The sequence below is a fragment of the Pagrus major genome, chromosome 16, assembly GCF_040436345.1.
Source record: "Pagrus major chromosome 16, Pma_NU_1.0".
NCBI classification, from domain to species: domain Eukaryota; kingdom Metazoa; phylum Chordata; class Actinopteri; order Spariformes; family Sparidae; genus Pagrus; species Pagrus major.
Genome location: NC_133230.1, coordinates 9,630,819 through 9,644,585, shown reverse-complemented (window position 1 = coordinate 9,644,585; position 13,767 = coordinate 9,630,819). Strand labels below are relative to the sequence as shown.

Genomic DNA, 13,767 nt, shown 5'->3' with positions numbered 1-13,767 from the left:
ATAGTTGGCTATGGATGCTCAGGAAATTCTTAAGGGCAACACATTTGATTATGAACTAAATAAATAAGACACAATATGTAAGTGAGTGAGATTTAGAGGTGCTAGCAGGTATAATTTCTAACTCTGTACAGAGCCAGGCTAGATGTTTCCCCCTGCTTCCAGTCTTTGTGCTAAGATAAGCTAAGCTAATCATCTGCGGGCTCTAGCATGATTTTTACACACACAGATATGAAAGCAGCATCAGTTTCATTTAACACTCAGCAAGAAGGAGAATAAGCACATTTACCAAAATGTCAAAGTATTCTATTAAAGCAACATCACTGTTATTTTAAGGTAAAAAGTTGCATAACGTCGCCAGTAAAAACAACTGTACAGTGCGATCAATCAAATGGCCTGAGTATTTTTAAAATTGCACTATAACAGCAAATGTAATGATAAAAATTGCAATTATAAGATAACCAAACAGCTCAGTTTAATATGCAGGTTAGACTCACCTGTAGCACTTCATAAATGGCTTTCTTGTACGTGGGCTGCTTGTTGTAAGTTGGTTGGTGAAAGGCATTATTGAAGGAACTTAAAGGCAAGAGTTTCTCTACACAGACCTGTAAAATACACAGAAAATTAAATGGCTGTTTACCACACATATTCGAAAAAAATCATGATGAGGAGGCAAAACGTGTCTGGAGAATAACGACTTTTATGTTTATACTGGAAAATAACGATTAGTTGAGCAAATAAAGCCAAAAAGCTCATTATACAGTGTGTGGTTGTCACTATAAACGGAAGGCTGTTTTGCTTAATTTCTGGTGAGAAAAAAAAAATCACCTGACAGCAATATTAATGTTGGCTCGAAGGCACTCACCACTGAGAATTTTCCATCTCCAAACCACATGACCCATCTGGTTCCCTCGGCGGCTCTGCTCCGTCCCGTCATCAACCAGGATACGATGCGGCCTGGCCACCACGAGTACCCTCGCAGCTTCCCCCAAACCAGCTCGCCGATGCCAAAACCACGACCGTCCTGCAGCCAAAATAAAAGACGAATCATCCGCTTGATATTAACTTCTGGGTATGATTGTGAAAACTTTGAACACAGTCTGTCTCAGTTTGGTAGGTAATATAGAACAGTAACCATCTTAATTAAGCTCTTACTCTCACTTAAGACAAAGAAAATCAGCCATTCTTTAAAACTCTGATGCTGGAACTGAGGAATTTATGGCATTTTTAGCCTGACAATGTTTCCTGGTTAATGGTTAATTTCTTGAAATGCTTCTTACCCTCACAGGGTAGGCTCACTGATTTTCACATCAAAGTCTGTTTTGCTGATTTAGGGAGTCACACAGCGGAAAAAGGGGACATGACCCGAAACCAAAATCGGTTAGGGAGGTCCAGGGGCATTTACTCCACCATCAATTTTATTGATTTAATATGCAAATGAAGCCTTTTGGAACATTTTGAAATCAAAATACAACGAGGAAACATCTTGTTTTGATAAACAAATGAGTTTTAGAGGAAGAAGAACACACATCATGCTTTGATCCTGCATCCTGCATTGAAAATGTTACTTTAGTTAAAGTACAGAAGTTTGAGCACTTAAATAGATGTAAAGATTATGCAGAATGGCCCATATCAGAATAATATATTTTAGCTTCTATAACTGAATTATACCATCACTGCTTTAATATTGCATACTGCTGGGTAGCTGAGGACAGAGCCGTAGTGGCCAACAGTAATGCTTGCCCGGGGCAAGTAAACTGTGTTCAAGCAGGAGAAATCCCTCATGCAGTGTTCTATCAGGCAAGAGAAAAATAAATGTTAAGTTCAATGTAATGTAATCTGAAGATAAACTGTGGCTGTATCACTGAAGCGGAGCTTTTCCATCTTAACTGTGTGCATGACTCTGTCTCACTACTGAGCACTGAACAGGACTGGAGAGAAAAATCTAGTGCACACTGTGGAAGTTAACTCTGGGATAGACAATGTCATACAGAACATAATGCTACTAATGTTGAATATCTCAGGAAAGCTACCCGTTAACACCTTAACCTTTAAACGAGGGTCGATCATACCTCTGTCAGAGGCCTTGTAAAAATACATCCACGATGATAAATCCGCCACTGTATGTCTTCTGTGATTATTTATCCACTTTTCTGTGTTAAAAAGTTATTGCTGCCTCCCCTTTTTGTGTCCACCAAGGCTGTGTTACTGATGTGTCGACAAATCAGAGCCTTTGTTTTGCACTGTGAATGTTTAGAGAATGATTGTTTGCTCAGGTGTAATTCACTTTCGCCTGAGCAAACAAAGTGCCAAGTTCAAACATTACAAGAGTAACACTGCACCTTAATCATCACTACGAAAATAAAAGCTTATCTAAAGTTTTGATAGACACATTTGCCACAGTCGAGTGTACCCATTCACACTGAAGACAAAAGCCAGATGTTGGTGGGTGTCCAGTGTGAGAGGGGGCCACCTAGTAGTTGTAGAATATGGTCATGCTGATTATGGCATTGATAAGTCCTATATAATGACTAGTAAAGATCAGATATGCTACTAATATGCATCCTGATTGTTAATGGTTAATATGAGTACCCTAATATAAAGTGTTATAGATTTTTCTATCTGCTGAATGTCTGATTCCGGGTCTCCACAAGGCTGAAAGTTGTGAAACACCTGAAGTGAGTAAATTCCCAAAATATGAGAGGCTGATTACCTTGACATGGATTAACCCCGGCGTTAAGCTAAATCCTTTTTCCAATAGAGATCTCTGTTGTAAAATCCTGTTAGTCTTACAGTCAGATAGTAATCAGTGTGAATCGAGCTCAAACTGATCTTACCTCATACTCGGGCTCAGTGTCTGCAGACTTGGGGGATGTCTTGTCTCCACCTCCGATGGCGACGGGCTCAGGGGTCGTGGCCACAGTGGGCGAAGCGGGGTCAGTAGGCTGCTGCTGCTGCAGCTGAGGCGGCGGTGGCGGCGGAGGAGGCTGAAGTTGTTGTTGCTGTGGCAGCGACGGCTGTGATTGCTGTTGATACTGAGGCTGTGACTGAGTGTGCAACTGAGGCTGCAGCTGCTGCATCAGGTGCTGCTGTTGCTGCAGCTTTGAAGGCGATGGGTGTTTGATTATTGAGAGCTCTTCTTCTTTCTCTGTCTCTATTTCATTTTCCTCGTGATCCTTCATCGCATTCATCGCTGACATCAGTTTGGCCTTTTTCTCTGCCTGAAACACAGCGCGGAGACGGGCAGTGATGAGAACAGGTCTTTTCAGATGAGGTGTGCAGTGTTTAAAGGCAGAATCACATTTATCTACAAATCTACTTTTTCAGTTAGAAAAAGACAATTGTTAATACAAATAGCTGTACAAGAACTTTGCACAAAAACAGTGTAAAATCAGGAAAAAGGACAAACTTAAGCTTGGTTGATTAGTAAAAAAAAAAAGGTTAAAATACCCTTGAATTTGATAAAACATGATAGGAAATTGTTCCAAAAGGAATAAAAAGAATAGGATCACAAAGAGAAGATGACAAAACAAACTCAAAAGCTCTTAATTTTGGCCATCCTGTCCAGGTAACCATTGCTCCCTGTCTAATGCTAACCTTTGGTAAGAAGAGGATCGTGAACCACTCGTGACCCTGCTAAAAAGTATCGGGGGGTGGCCTCATAGCTCAACTCTGAGTGGTTGGACTATATACTGGAGGCTGGGCCCTCAGCAGCAGCCAGGATTCAAATGGGGCCCGGTGGCTCTTCCCCCACTCCCTCCCCTGCTTCCTGTCACTCTCTTAGCTGTCTTCTCAAATCAAGGCTAAAAAGCCCCAAAATAATCTTGTTGCTTTGCACGTGGGGAGGGAGAGTCCTGACATTGAAATGACTGAATCCCTGCAAAAGAAAAGGTAACCACTGCTAGCTTGATTAGCTTGTCCCAGTAGTGACCAAGTTAGGGTTAGGGGTAACCTGCCATTTTCAGTGTGTAGATTGCTAGCTAGAGGATTGTTGTTGTCTTTTTCTGTAGAGATTGGGGATTTTGAAACAACAACATGCAGATAGTGAAAGGGAGGAGAACGCAGTCTGAAATAGCGGCCTGTGGCAGGCTTATCCACCTTATTTCTAGCCCTCGTGATACCTTGTGCGAATTATGGTCGCCAATTCTGACGCTAATCACATACAGCGCTAATTAATGAAGATCCAGGTTAGTGGTTAGAAGACTACTAACACTATTAAAATTGCTTTGCCCACTAAGCTAATGCTTATAAAGCCTTGAAACGACCGCTGGTGCATCAATTATAAATACTTTGTTATTTACGCTGATTCTACCAAAACTCCCATAATCGTTTCTCAAGTGACCTTCCGAGGCAACTCATGGATACCCACAGTCTACCAAAACCAAAACAATGAGCTGAAAGATGCTAAAATGCACCATAAAGCTGAGGCGGACTGATAATCCTCTGTGCGTTTGTCACTATGAGCAACACCCTTCACATGACACACAATCATCTGAGCCTTTAATTTAATGATATTCATTAATGCAGCTTTAAGTAGATAAAACTGAAATCATTTAACATATTAATCATGTATTCTGCCTGAACCGTGACCAGGCAGACCTCTCGATAAAATTGCCTTACAGCTAAAAACAGTATAAACACAGGCTGATAGCATTTGTAGCCATTCAGCTGCACACCAAGTTGTGCACATCGTGTTAGTCTGCTGTGTTCGTGCAGAATGTAGATTGTGGGAGGGCCTGACAGCCTTTGTAAACACGGCTTTATCTCCGACTGTAAGGCCCATTCATCAACGGCATGGTATACAGTAACTCTCTAGTGTCCATAGCTGCAGCGGAGAGTTCACTGGGTTTATGGTACCTGACACTGAACCGCTAGGTCGATCAGAGAGGACGAGACGCAGCCGGGACTTAAGCCTCTCACAGTAAATCCCCAACAGCTGCACTCGTTCTGATGTCTCTCTCTCAAACACACACACACGGTAGGACTCGGCATGCACACACATGTTAACTTTCTTCTCCTCCTCTCGCTCTTTTCCTTCAAAAACACACGCACACACGTACAGAATATATATCTGCAGTCCCGTATGTAAACACGTGCTGGTCATACTATAGGCTCCACGTGAGAGCAGCGCTGCACAGCTGTGCTTACTTTCCTCAAGTCTTTCTCAAGTTCTCAGGTCTCACACACACACACACACACACTGTAAATGTCCAGAGGTGGACTGGGTGTGTGGGAAGAGGAGAAAAAAGGCCAGAAGGAGAGAGGCTCAGCGAGAGAGAGAGAGTGTATAGCACAATCCTCCGTCCTCTCTCCCAGTGTGACTCGTAAACAATAGCGCCTTTAAGGGGAGGTGGTGCCTAGACGGCACGGGGAGGGGTTTCAGCGCAGAAGAGTAGAAACATGTGCTCTTCAATCAAGAGGCTCTGCTGCGGTTTATAAATATCTGTACTGTAGTGCTGGATAGATGGTTCAAAGCCTTTGGCCATATGTGTTAGACCTCTTGGCTCCAGCACAAGCACGTTGGAGTTAGCGCTCGACAGCCTGCTTGGATGTGTGGTTCCAGATGGTAAACTGCAAAAAACAACAATGTCAATTAAACTGCTAAATGCGTTATGAGTATGGAGGGAAATAATCGCATGTGAGGAGAGCCGGTGCAGACTGCAGAGCTGTGTGTGTGTGTGTGTGTGTGTGGGTGAACTGCTTCATCAGTGCTGACCAGTAATCACAGGTATACTGGGAGAGAATATATATATGGCAATAAAGCGGCCAAGCTGCTATTACTGCGCTCACTTTGGTGTGTTTAGGGTCAGTCTGCCTCCAGGGTTCCTTCTCCTCCCAGCCAATGAGAAAGTGACGCTGAAAATGCCAGTGGGGGGAGGAGAGAAAGTACAGTGGCTATAAGAACCAGATATTTGTCTCTGGACTTCTTCCCAGTTGTAAATGCCCCCCTTTTGGGGGCCTCACAGTGTGTGTGCAGCTCCACCAGCAAGACAGGCTCTCCGAGTCTAAAGGGGAAAATAGGAAAGGAGGTAGCAGAGACACAATGCGGTCTTTATCATTTACGCACGCCTGCCCGTCACTGACAGCTCAGAAATACCACCACTTATATCCGCTGTCACGCCGCCCTGAAGACAAATACCAAAAAATGACAGCAGGCATACTGTAGATGTATAAACACAGCAGAGCAAATGTGTTTAAACAACCTCACAGCGAAAACACTTTTTTTTTTCCCCCTCGGAAAAATGTCATACATGAATACAATGGAAACCTAAGTTACTGTACTCACAGTAACCGTGGATTTTGTTATGGAGAGAGTGAAAACAGAAGCTCCACAGGCCTCTGGCAGGGTGTAGAGACATGTTGGGTGCACAATAAGGGATAATCTGACTTAGAGGTCTGTGCAGCATGATACCCTGAGGGCTCAAGGGGTGACAGAGTGCACTGGGAAGCAGAAAAAAGAGAAGAGATATTGGTCTCTGGGGTGCGCAGATGATACGCTAGTATCTAATCTGGGCTGCGCTTGTTAACAAAAAGGTCACGTTTACGGCGTTTATTTATAAGACAACAAGTGGCTGTTATGAAGGTTGTTAAGTTTACGAGGAAATTTGTCAAAAGAGTCAAAAGTGCAGCCGTTGAGACGAACCACAATTGCACACAAGCTCTGACAACTCACATGTAGTACACTGACGGGCATTGAACCAATGTGATGTTAGAAAAAAAACAAAAAACGTTAAAGCAGCAGTTCAGGTGCCATCGAATCAAAACAAACAAGCGCTCTGCACACTCTGATTAAAGGTAAAAGTTAGATGAAATAAACTGTCACTGAACATTACTTCCTCACGCAACGTGACAGCGAGCCTTTGAAGCAACACAAAAGAGTTTGACCTTTGAATGCAGTAGTCTCTCATGCGCAACAGGCAGGAGAGACACAGCGGGGACTGTTTTGTGCAATTGTTTGATGGATAATACAGTGAGATATGTCTTCAGTGCAAAGACCTTCGCTTATATACCAAATTATCTAAACTTCCTACAGTCAAGGCAGGTGTAGTTAACTCAAGATGCATGCAAAAGCTGATCATTTAAAGAGGAAATACTGTCTGGAAATGCACAAGTGGCAGGTTCTGCTGTGCAGCAATGTGGCTACTGCATTCATTAGCCAGATTTTTAGCACAGGTCCCTACAAAGGCTGTGTATTTCATGAGTGGCCTTGGGGGGTCACACCAAAATAGGCCATCTGGTTCTCATTGTATTGCGTCCTTTTAAGAGATAATTAGGAATATTACAGAGTCAGCCATGAATACATAAACAGAATTGCCCATGAATCCACAAGTGGAGTTGTTAAAGAAGCTCCCCCGAGGAGGCTGCTCGGCTCACTCCAAAGCCCCCTTTAAAAAATCTTTTCAGGTAATCAAATTGCTCTGCTTACAGTAAATCTATGTCCAGAGTCAAACAGAACAAAGTGCACAATGATAGGAAGCAAAAGGATTTGAGGCCTAGACAACAACTTCACCTCTTTCCCAGTTGAACGTTATGTAAGGTGAAATCATGGTGCCTCAAAACACACAGCAACATTTTTTAAGGTAAACACATCTGACCTAAAACAGAAACATGCTCCTCTGACATTTCTAGGCGCAGCTTTGAAACAGGAAATACTTTCAGCGCATATTCACCCCACGGGAAAACTTTTTTCATGCAAGCAACTTTTTTCCCAAACACGGCTAAAGCCTGCTCACTCTTCCTCTTTTAAAGAGACGGTTTCCCTTTAAGCTGTGCAGAGCAGATGGTTCACGACAACTCTCGTGGAAATACCTGAAGTCAGCATATTCCACTCGCTGTAAGCAGGCTAATCAAACATGCACACTATCCCCCTGTGTTATCAAACAAACAATGCAGTGCACATACCCATACACACCAGCGCGCAACCCTCATAATCCAGTGTGGGGCTTGAGTTTTTTTTCACCCCCACTCTCAGGGTAGAAGAGATCGCTTAAAAAAAGAAAGCATGAACATTTCTTTGTCTGGGAATTCAGGGTCAGGTGATTGCCGACAGGAATTCTGGTTGGCTAGAGAGGACTTGCAAAATGTTGGCAGCGAGCCAAGAGGCTGTCTTGCAAGCAGGGCTGGAAATTTGCTGCAAACCTCATCTTCACCCTCATATCCATAGCACAGAGTTCATTTCCATAGCTGGGGGAGGGGTCAGGAGAAGAATGGGGGAGGGAAACGGAGAGGGAGAGACGGAGAAGTCCACTGTAACACAAGGCACATGAAAAAAAAGAGAGAGAGAGAGATCCTGGAGAAAGTGCAAGACGGCAGTAACCCTTTCAGCCACCGTGTCCTTCCTGCTGCAGAAACATGCAACAGCTAAAGGCTCTGTGTCAAGAGCAGAACCACAAACAGGCTAGCTATGCCTCATATTACTCCTCAGGAAAGAGCTTTGATGCCTGAACAAATCAGTCTTTGTGCAAATTAGATCAAAGCTTGCAATACGCCAGATGAGAAAAGGGGGAAAAAAACACACACACTCAAAATTTGCATCTTGCAAATCCCCTTAAATCTCTCCCTTGTAGAGCGACTTGTTTAAGAAAATCCACCTCTGTTTGGAAGACGTGAACTGCCTACTTGCCTCGTATTTTACGGCATTTCACGAGTGGGACCCCGGCATGTCCTGCTAATTTGGCAATATTTCCTCCCTGGAGACATTTTTATGGCTGAGCCTTCTCCGGGGGAGAGCCGAGGGGGGCGGGGAGGCAGAAGAAATGGAAGACCCCATGTTGATACTACGGAGACTCCTCATTATGTAACAGATGAAGTTTCACTACATCACATTACAACCAGGAGTCATACTTAACATGACTAAGTGATGATCAGTGTGGGGGAACTTCATGTTTGTGTTGTGTTAGCAGCTTTTATTAGTGATCCAACAGGAAATCCGAGCTTGGATAAGTTACCGCAGTGTGATCACTCTGAATGAAGTAAAAAAATACCAGGTTGTTGGCAAAGCAGTTTACAAGGTATACAATTTAATAGTGAAGGTTTCCGAATCACATAATGATTCCATGGATGATTGCTCAGTTGTCATAGAATAGTAGATGTTAAAATGTCCATTTCTCTACACACTTTAAGGACTTCACATCATGTCAGCTTAAAAAATGGCATACCATAAAATGACTGTCACTCTGATAACTTTTCAGAGCAGTGAAGTCCTTCCTCATCAGATTATAAACTGCTGTGCAGAGTTTTGGCATCTGATAAGCCTTCAAAGTCAGGGATCTCATCAAGATTTCACCGCCTTACGCCTGTCAACGAAGCCCTTTGTGTTTCCTTTTTAAACATAGGACTGTTCTCAGTGTGAACACCAACAAAGTCTGTGGATTATCCAGATCAACAAGGACATTGTTTCTGGAAAAAGGCTAGGACTGGGCAATATATTGATATTATATCATTATCGTGATATGTGACTATATGTCGTATAACATAATAACATAAATAACATTCATGCTTTTATTACATCACGCCTAGAGTACTGCAATGGCCTTAATACTGTTCTTAGTCACAAAGCCATCTTCTACGTCTAACAAGACCACATTACTCCCATCCTCCACTGATCTTAAGATTTTATTGCTTCCTTTTAAAGCTCTGCAGGGTTTGGGCCAAAAATATATTTCCGACTTACTGGTTCCCTATTAGCCTGCCCAATATGATTCACTAATTCTACTTTAAGCTGTTTTTATTTTGGCATATAAATGTACCGTGTAACTTTGTAATTATGTTTTGAAGCCTGCTATATAAATAAAATATAGCTATTATTATAAATTGTGTATTGCGATGTAGCCTAAAATGTTGGAATATTTTTTCAAGGCCATTTCAAGCATGGCTGTGACTCAAGAGGTAGAGCAGTCGTCCACCAGTGTCTATGGTTCGATCCCCATTCCTCGGCCCCTGCAGTCTACATATTGAGGTGTCCTTAGGCAAGATACTGAACCCCAAACTGCTCCCGGCGGCTCTTCCATCAGCGTGTCAGTGTGTGTGTGTGAGTAGGTGAATGCTGAGTTGAGTTGTACAGTGCTTTGATTTTTCGGCAAGAGTAGAAAAGACAAAATAGTCCATTTGCCACATGCCCAGCCCTAAAAGAGACCATCTGTATGGCTGGCTACCATTAGGCATAAGAGGAAAAATATGTTTTTTGGTGATTTAGTTGAACTGACCCTTTAATGTAGCCTGACTTCACCACAGCGCCGAGACACCAAAGGCAGTCAGAATGATGCTATTCTAAATTTACGGCAACGTTGTCATCCAGGAAACATGAATCATGTCAAGGCATCAAACAGATGTGATCAACACAGCTGCATGTGATTCCTCCTCTGCTAATGCAATAGACGAGAACAAAGTCAGGAAATGCAGGAGCTGACCGAGCCAGTGGCGCTGAAAATCCACTGAAATAAATGGTACCTTCATGAGATATCAAATGACCCATCAAATACACTTGGCCGTGAACACACCACAAGCCCTGTCTTTGACCCTGCATGGCAGCTTTGGTCCACACCTGTCACTCACCCTGTCATCTACGGTGGCTGGGACAGAGCTGGGGTACTCACCTCGATCTTCCACTTGGCCAGCCACTCCTCTCTGGTCCGCTTGCTAATGTAATAAGGGTCACCAGCCTGGAAGGTTATTCTGGGCACGGGCCTCTGACGAAGGCTGATCTCCCAACCAACTCCCCCTCGCAGCCTGCCTCGACCTCCCTGTTTAAGGTGTTAAAACAAAAAAAAGTTAGCTACTAGTTTTTGATTCTTACTTTTAGTTCTTCTCATAATGAGGCATTCAGATTTGTAGTAAATCTGTGCATCCAATCTGTCACTAACACAGACTCTAGTGAGTAATCTGCGGTTGAGGTGATGGGTTGTCTAATTTCTAAAAAGATGACTCACGTGTTGGTGTGCCGTATGGTGCTATCAGTTTGTGATTGGTCAGGCAGCAACCATTGATGCAACAGTGTCTAATCACAACTCCCTGGCAACAGTCTCACCGTCACCAGCACCAACTGATACAAGAAGCTCCCAAGTGTATTTGATATTTCAAATCTATACACCATTAGGTACCATTTCTTTCACAAGCCCAAAGGCAGGAGAACTACTCAGCTTTTCTGGACCTTGAAGAAGAAAAAGCCTTAAAGAAAGGCGACTATGCAAAGCCTCGAATCAAGCAATGGTGCAGATAGCGTTTACTTAAGCTTTCAAGAGAGAAGGTGTTGAAAAAGTTTAACAATACACCGAAATAAACTTGAAGGAATACTTTGATATCTTTTTCATATGAGAAGATCGATACCACTCTCATAGCTTAGCTTAGCATAAAGACTGGAAACAGGGGGAAACAGCTAGCCTGGCTCTGCCCAAAGGTAACAAAATCCACCTACCAGTAGAGTGGGAACCGATCCGATGCAATACTGATATCGGTTGCTGATACCGACGTAATTCACTTTTGGGATTGACGTCACAGATCCATGCACTGATCCAGATTTCATGTGTGATTTATTGATTGTCAATCTTCGATTGCACTCAACATATGTGTAGTAATCTACTTACTAGTAGTTTATAATGCATTGTTGTGCACTTGATTTATTCAACTTTTTCGAAACATTAAATCAGTTTCCACAGCAAATTCAATTTTTAACATTTAACTCAAATGTAATACATTTTTGTATATTTTTCAGTGCTTGTGGTTTACTACAGCCTCATGTTACTTTAAACATACAGTAATACCACCAACAACAACAGCGATAATAATAATGATAATAAAGCCCAGTCACCAGGATAAAATGTTGGCAGTTAAAGTTTCCGCAAACCACTGATATGTTTGCATTTGTATGTGTCATAGGTTACGTACCGTATTGACAATCCCACATAACGTGTCATATCACATTCACATTACATGTTCATGACCAGACTTTCAAATCAGGAGGTGGATGTGATGGTGGTTGAGTTTACCAGCCATATGGCTGCCAAGCCAGCGACCACAGTGTTTCAACATCTGTAAGCATGAAACCACTGGATATTTTTAAGGAGACCTTGATAAAATTTTCAGCCGACTTTGTGGCGACCCAAACAGGTACTACATGCCAAAATCTTTTCTCAACCCTAACCAAGTGTGTGTTTAAACGTAACCAGAGCATAAGCACAATGTTGTCCCAACATAAAATAGGAAGTGTAACCTAAAGAAATGTAAAGTTGCAACATATTTGTGGTTTACAGATAAGCAAATTGCCAATATTTATTCTGATGATTGGGTTGATAATATTAATAATAATATTCAAGAAAAACAGAGCTCTGATATTAGTATGGGGTATCAGGATTGGATCGGACCTCAAAAAGTGGATCGGTTCATCTCTCGAAAGCTCACAAATGATAACATTAAGTGTGACGCCAGCAAGTTACTGGTCAGAGCCAGGCTTTCCAGTCTCAATGCTAAGCTAAGCTAACTGGCTGCTTGGCTTTAGCTTCATATTTACCTATAAACTCCCTCATCGAACTCTCAACAAGAAAACAAATGTATTTCTCAAAAGGCTGAACAATTCCTACCCAGCTACAGTCATGCAAAACAACATGTAAACACAACCTACAATCAAGAGTTACAACTAAGTGAGAAGAAGATTGCTGTAAAAACGCTGGATGGTTGATGTTTTTTATAACATACCAGTATGATGGCATCAGGTGGAGTATCCTGTTCATATTCAGTATTTCTGCGACAAAAACTGTCCTTTTTCATGTCAAAAAAAGCACTTTCACTTCTATTCAAGCTACACCACGACCATATATCATGCTGGCAAGCAGAGGATTCGCGGTGTGTGTGACAGGAAAGGTAATTCACCCAAAAAAAGCTTCTACAGCCCTGGCAGTGTGAAAGACATCACAAGAGTTACATCAGCCTGAGAACAAAGACTAGAGAGAGCAGAAATCTTACCTCGGTCTTGACTGCATCACCCCCATCCTCCTCCTTGTGCTCCACATCTAGAGGGAAGACAGCGACACAATAGATGGTCTGAATCATTCATAGCACAGTGGAAATTGACCACATTGGTTATCCTCGTATCTGTGTTAAACTTAACTGGCCTCACTGGCATCAATAAAGCATATGACACATTTATTAACCCAAATCGTTACGCTCGCCCTCCACATCATCCCATTAACTGTGTGTTTGATCAAATTAAAGTCAAATTAATAAGAGTGCTGAGAGATAGTGGCTCGGGGAAACTCCTAAATCGTCTGGGCTTATGGGAGCTTGTGCGCTCAGGTGCGTTATGAGGGTTTGATACGACCCAGAGGGTTTGGAGTGGCTGCCGAGGTTATGATGAGTGTGGAGACTGGCCAGGTTTACTTTGGCATATGTCACACTTCTGACCTTATATTCCCCCTTTTTGAGACACACAGCTGGTTGCTATTAGCGTGGCCCCTCCTACGCCGCTGACAACAACATACTGCTTCACTTGACTGTGGCTCTGGGGTTGTATATAATCTCCCTGCTAATCTCCAAAGCCTCAACAGCATCAGACATGAGTCTCTTCCTGAGGCAGTTGTGTTATGTGCAACTGGAAGGTGGACAGATGCAGAAGCTGGTATTTGTCTTCTGCTTAGAACAGAAAATGGTGGTAAATCCAATGAAAAAATATATATATATATATATTTTTGCAAATCCAGTCTTTCACTTGTGACACATATCCTCCAGCTGATACTCTAAATTTTTTTTTTCATGACGGATTTTTACTTCCAATGGAGT

The 13,767-nt window shown here is 42.6% G+C and overlaps 1 protein-coding gene across 3 annotated transcripts in view; it reads right to left on the bottom strand.

The window, feature by feature from the left end:
* Positions 1-13,767, bottom strand: part of LOC141010355 (DNA (cytosine-5)-methyltransferase 3A-like) — a 44,316-nt gene that overhangs the window by 13,636 nt on the left and 16,913 nt on the right. For 2 of the 3 annotated variants that reach the window (XM_073483266.1, XM_073483267.1), the window contains exons 5-8: positions 12,955-13,001; positions 2,835-3,218; positions 863-1,021; positions 495-602 (exon numbers count right to left, since the gene is read on the bottom strand). In XM_073483266.1, coding sequence (XP_073339367.1) covers positions 495-602; positions 863-1,021; positions 2,835-3,218; positions 12,955-13,001 — 698 coding nt within the window. Of the gene's footprint in view, positions 1-494; positions 603-862; positions 1,022-2,834; positions 3,219-10,592; positions 10,740-12,954; positions 13,002-13,767 lie in introns of all 3 variants that reach the window. The other variant, XM_073483265.1, reaches the window with a different exon arrangement.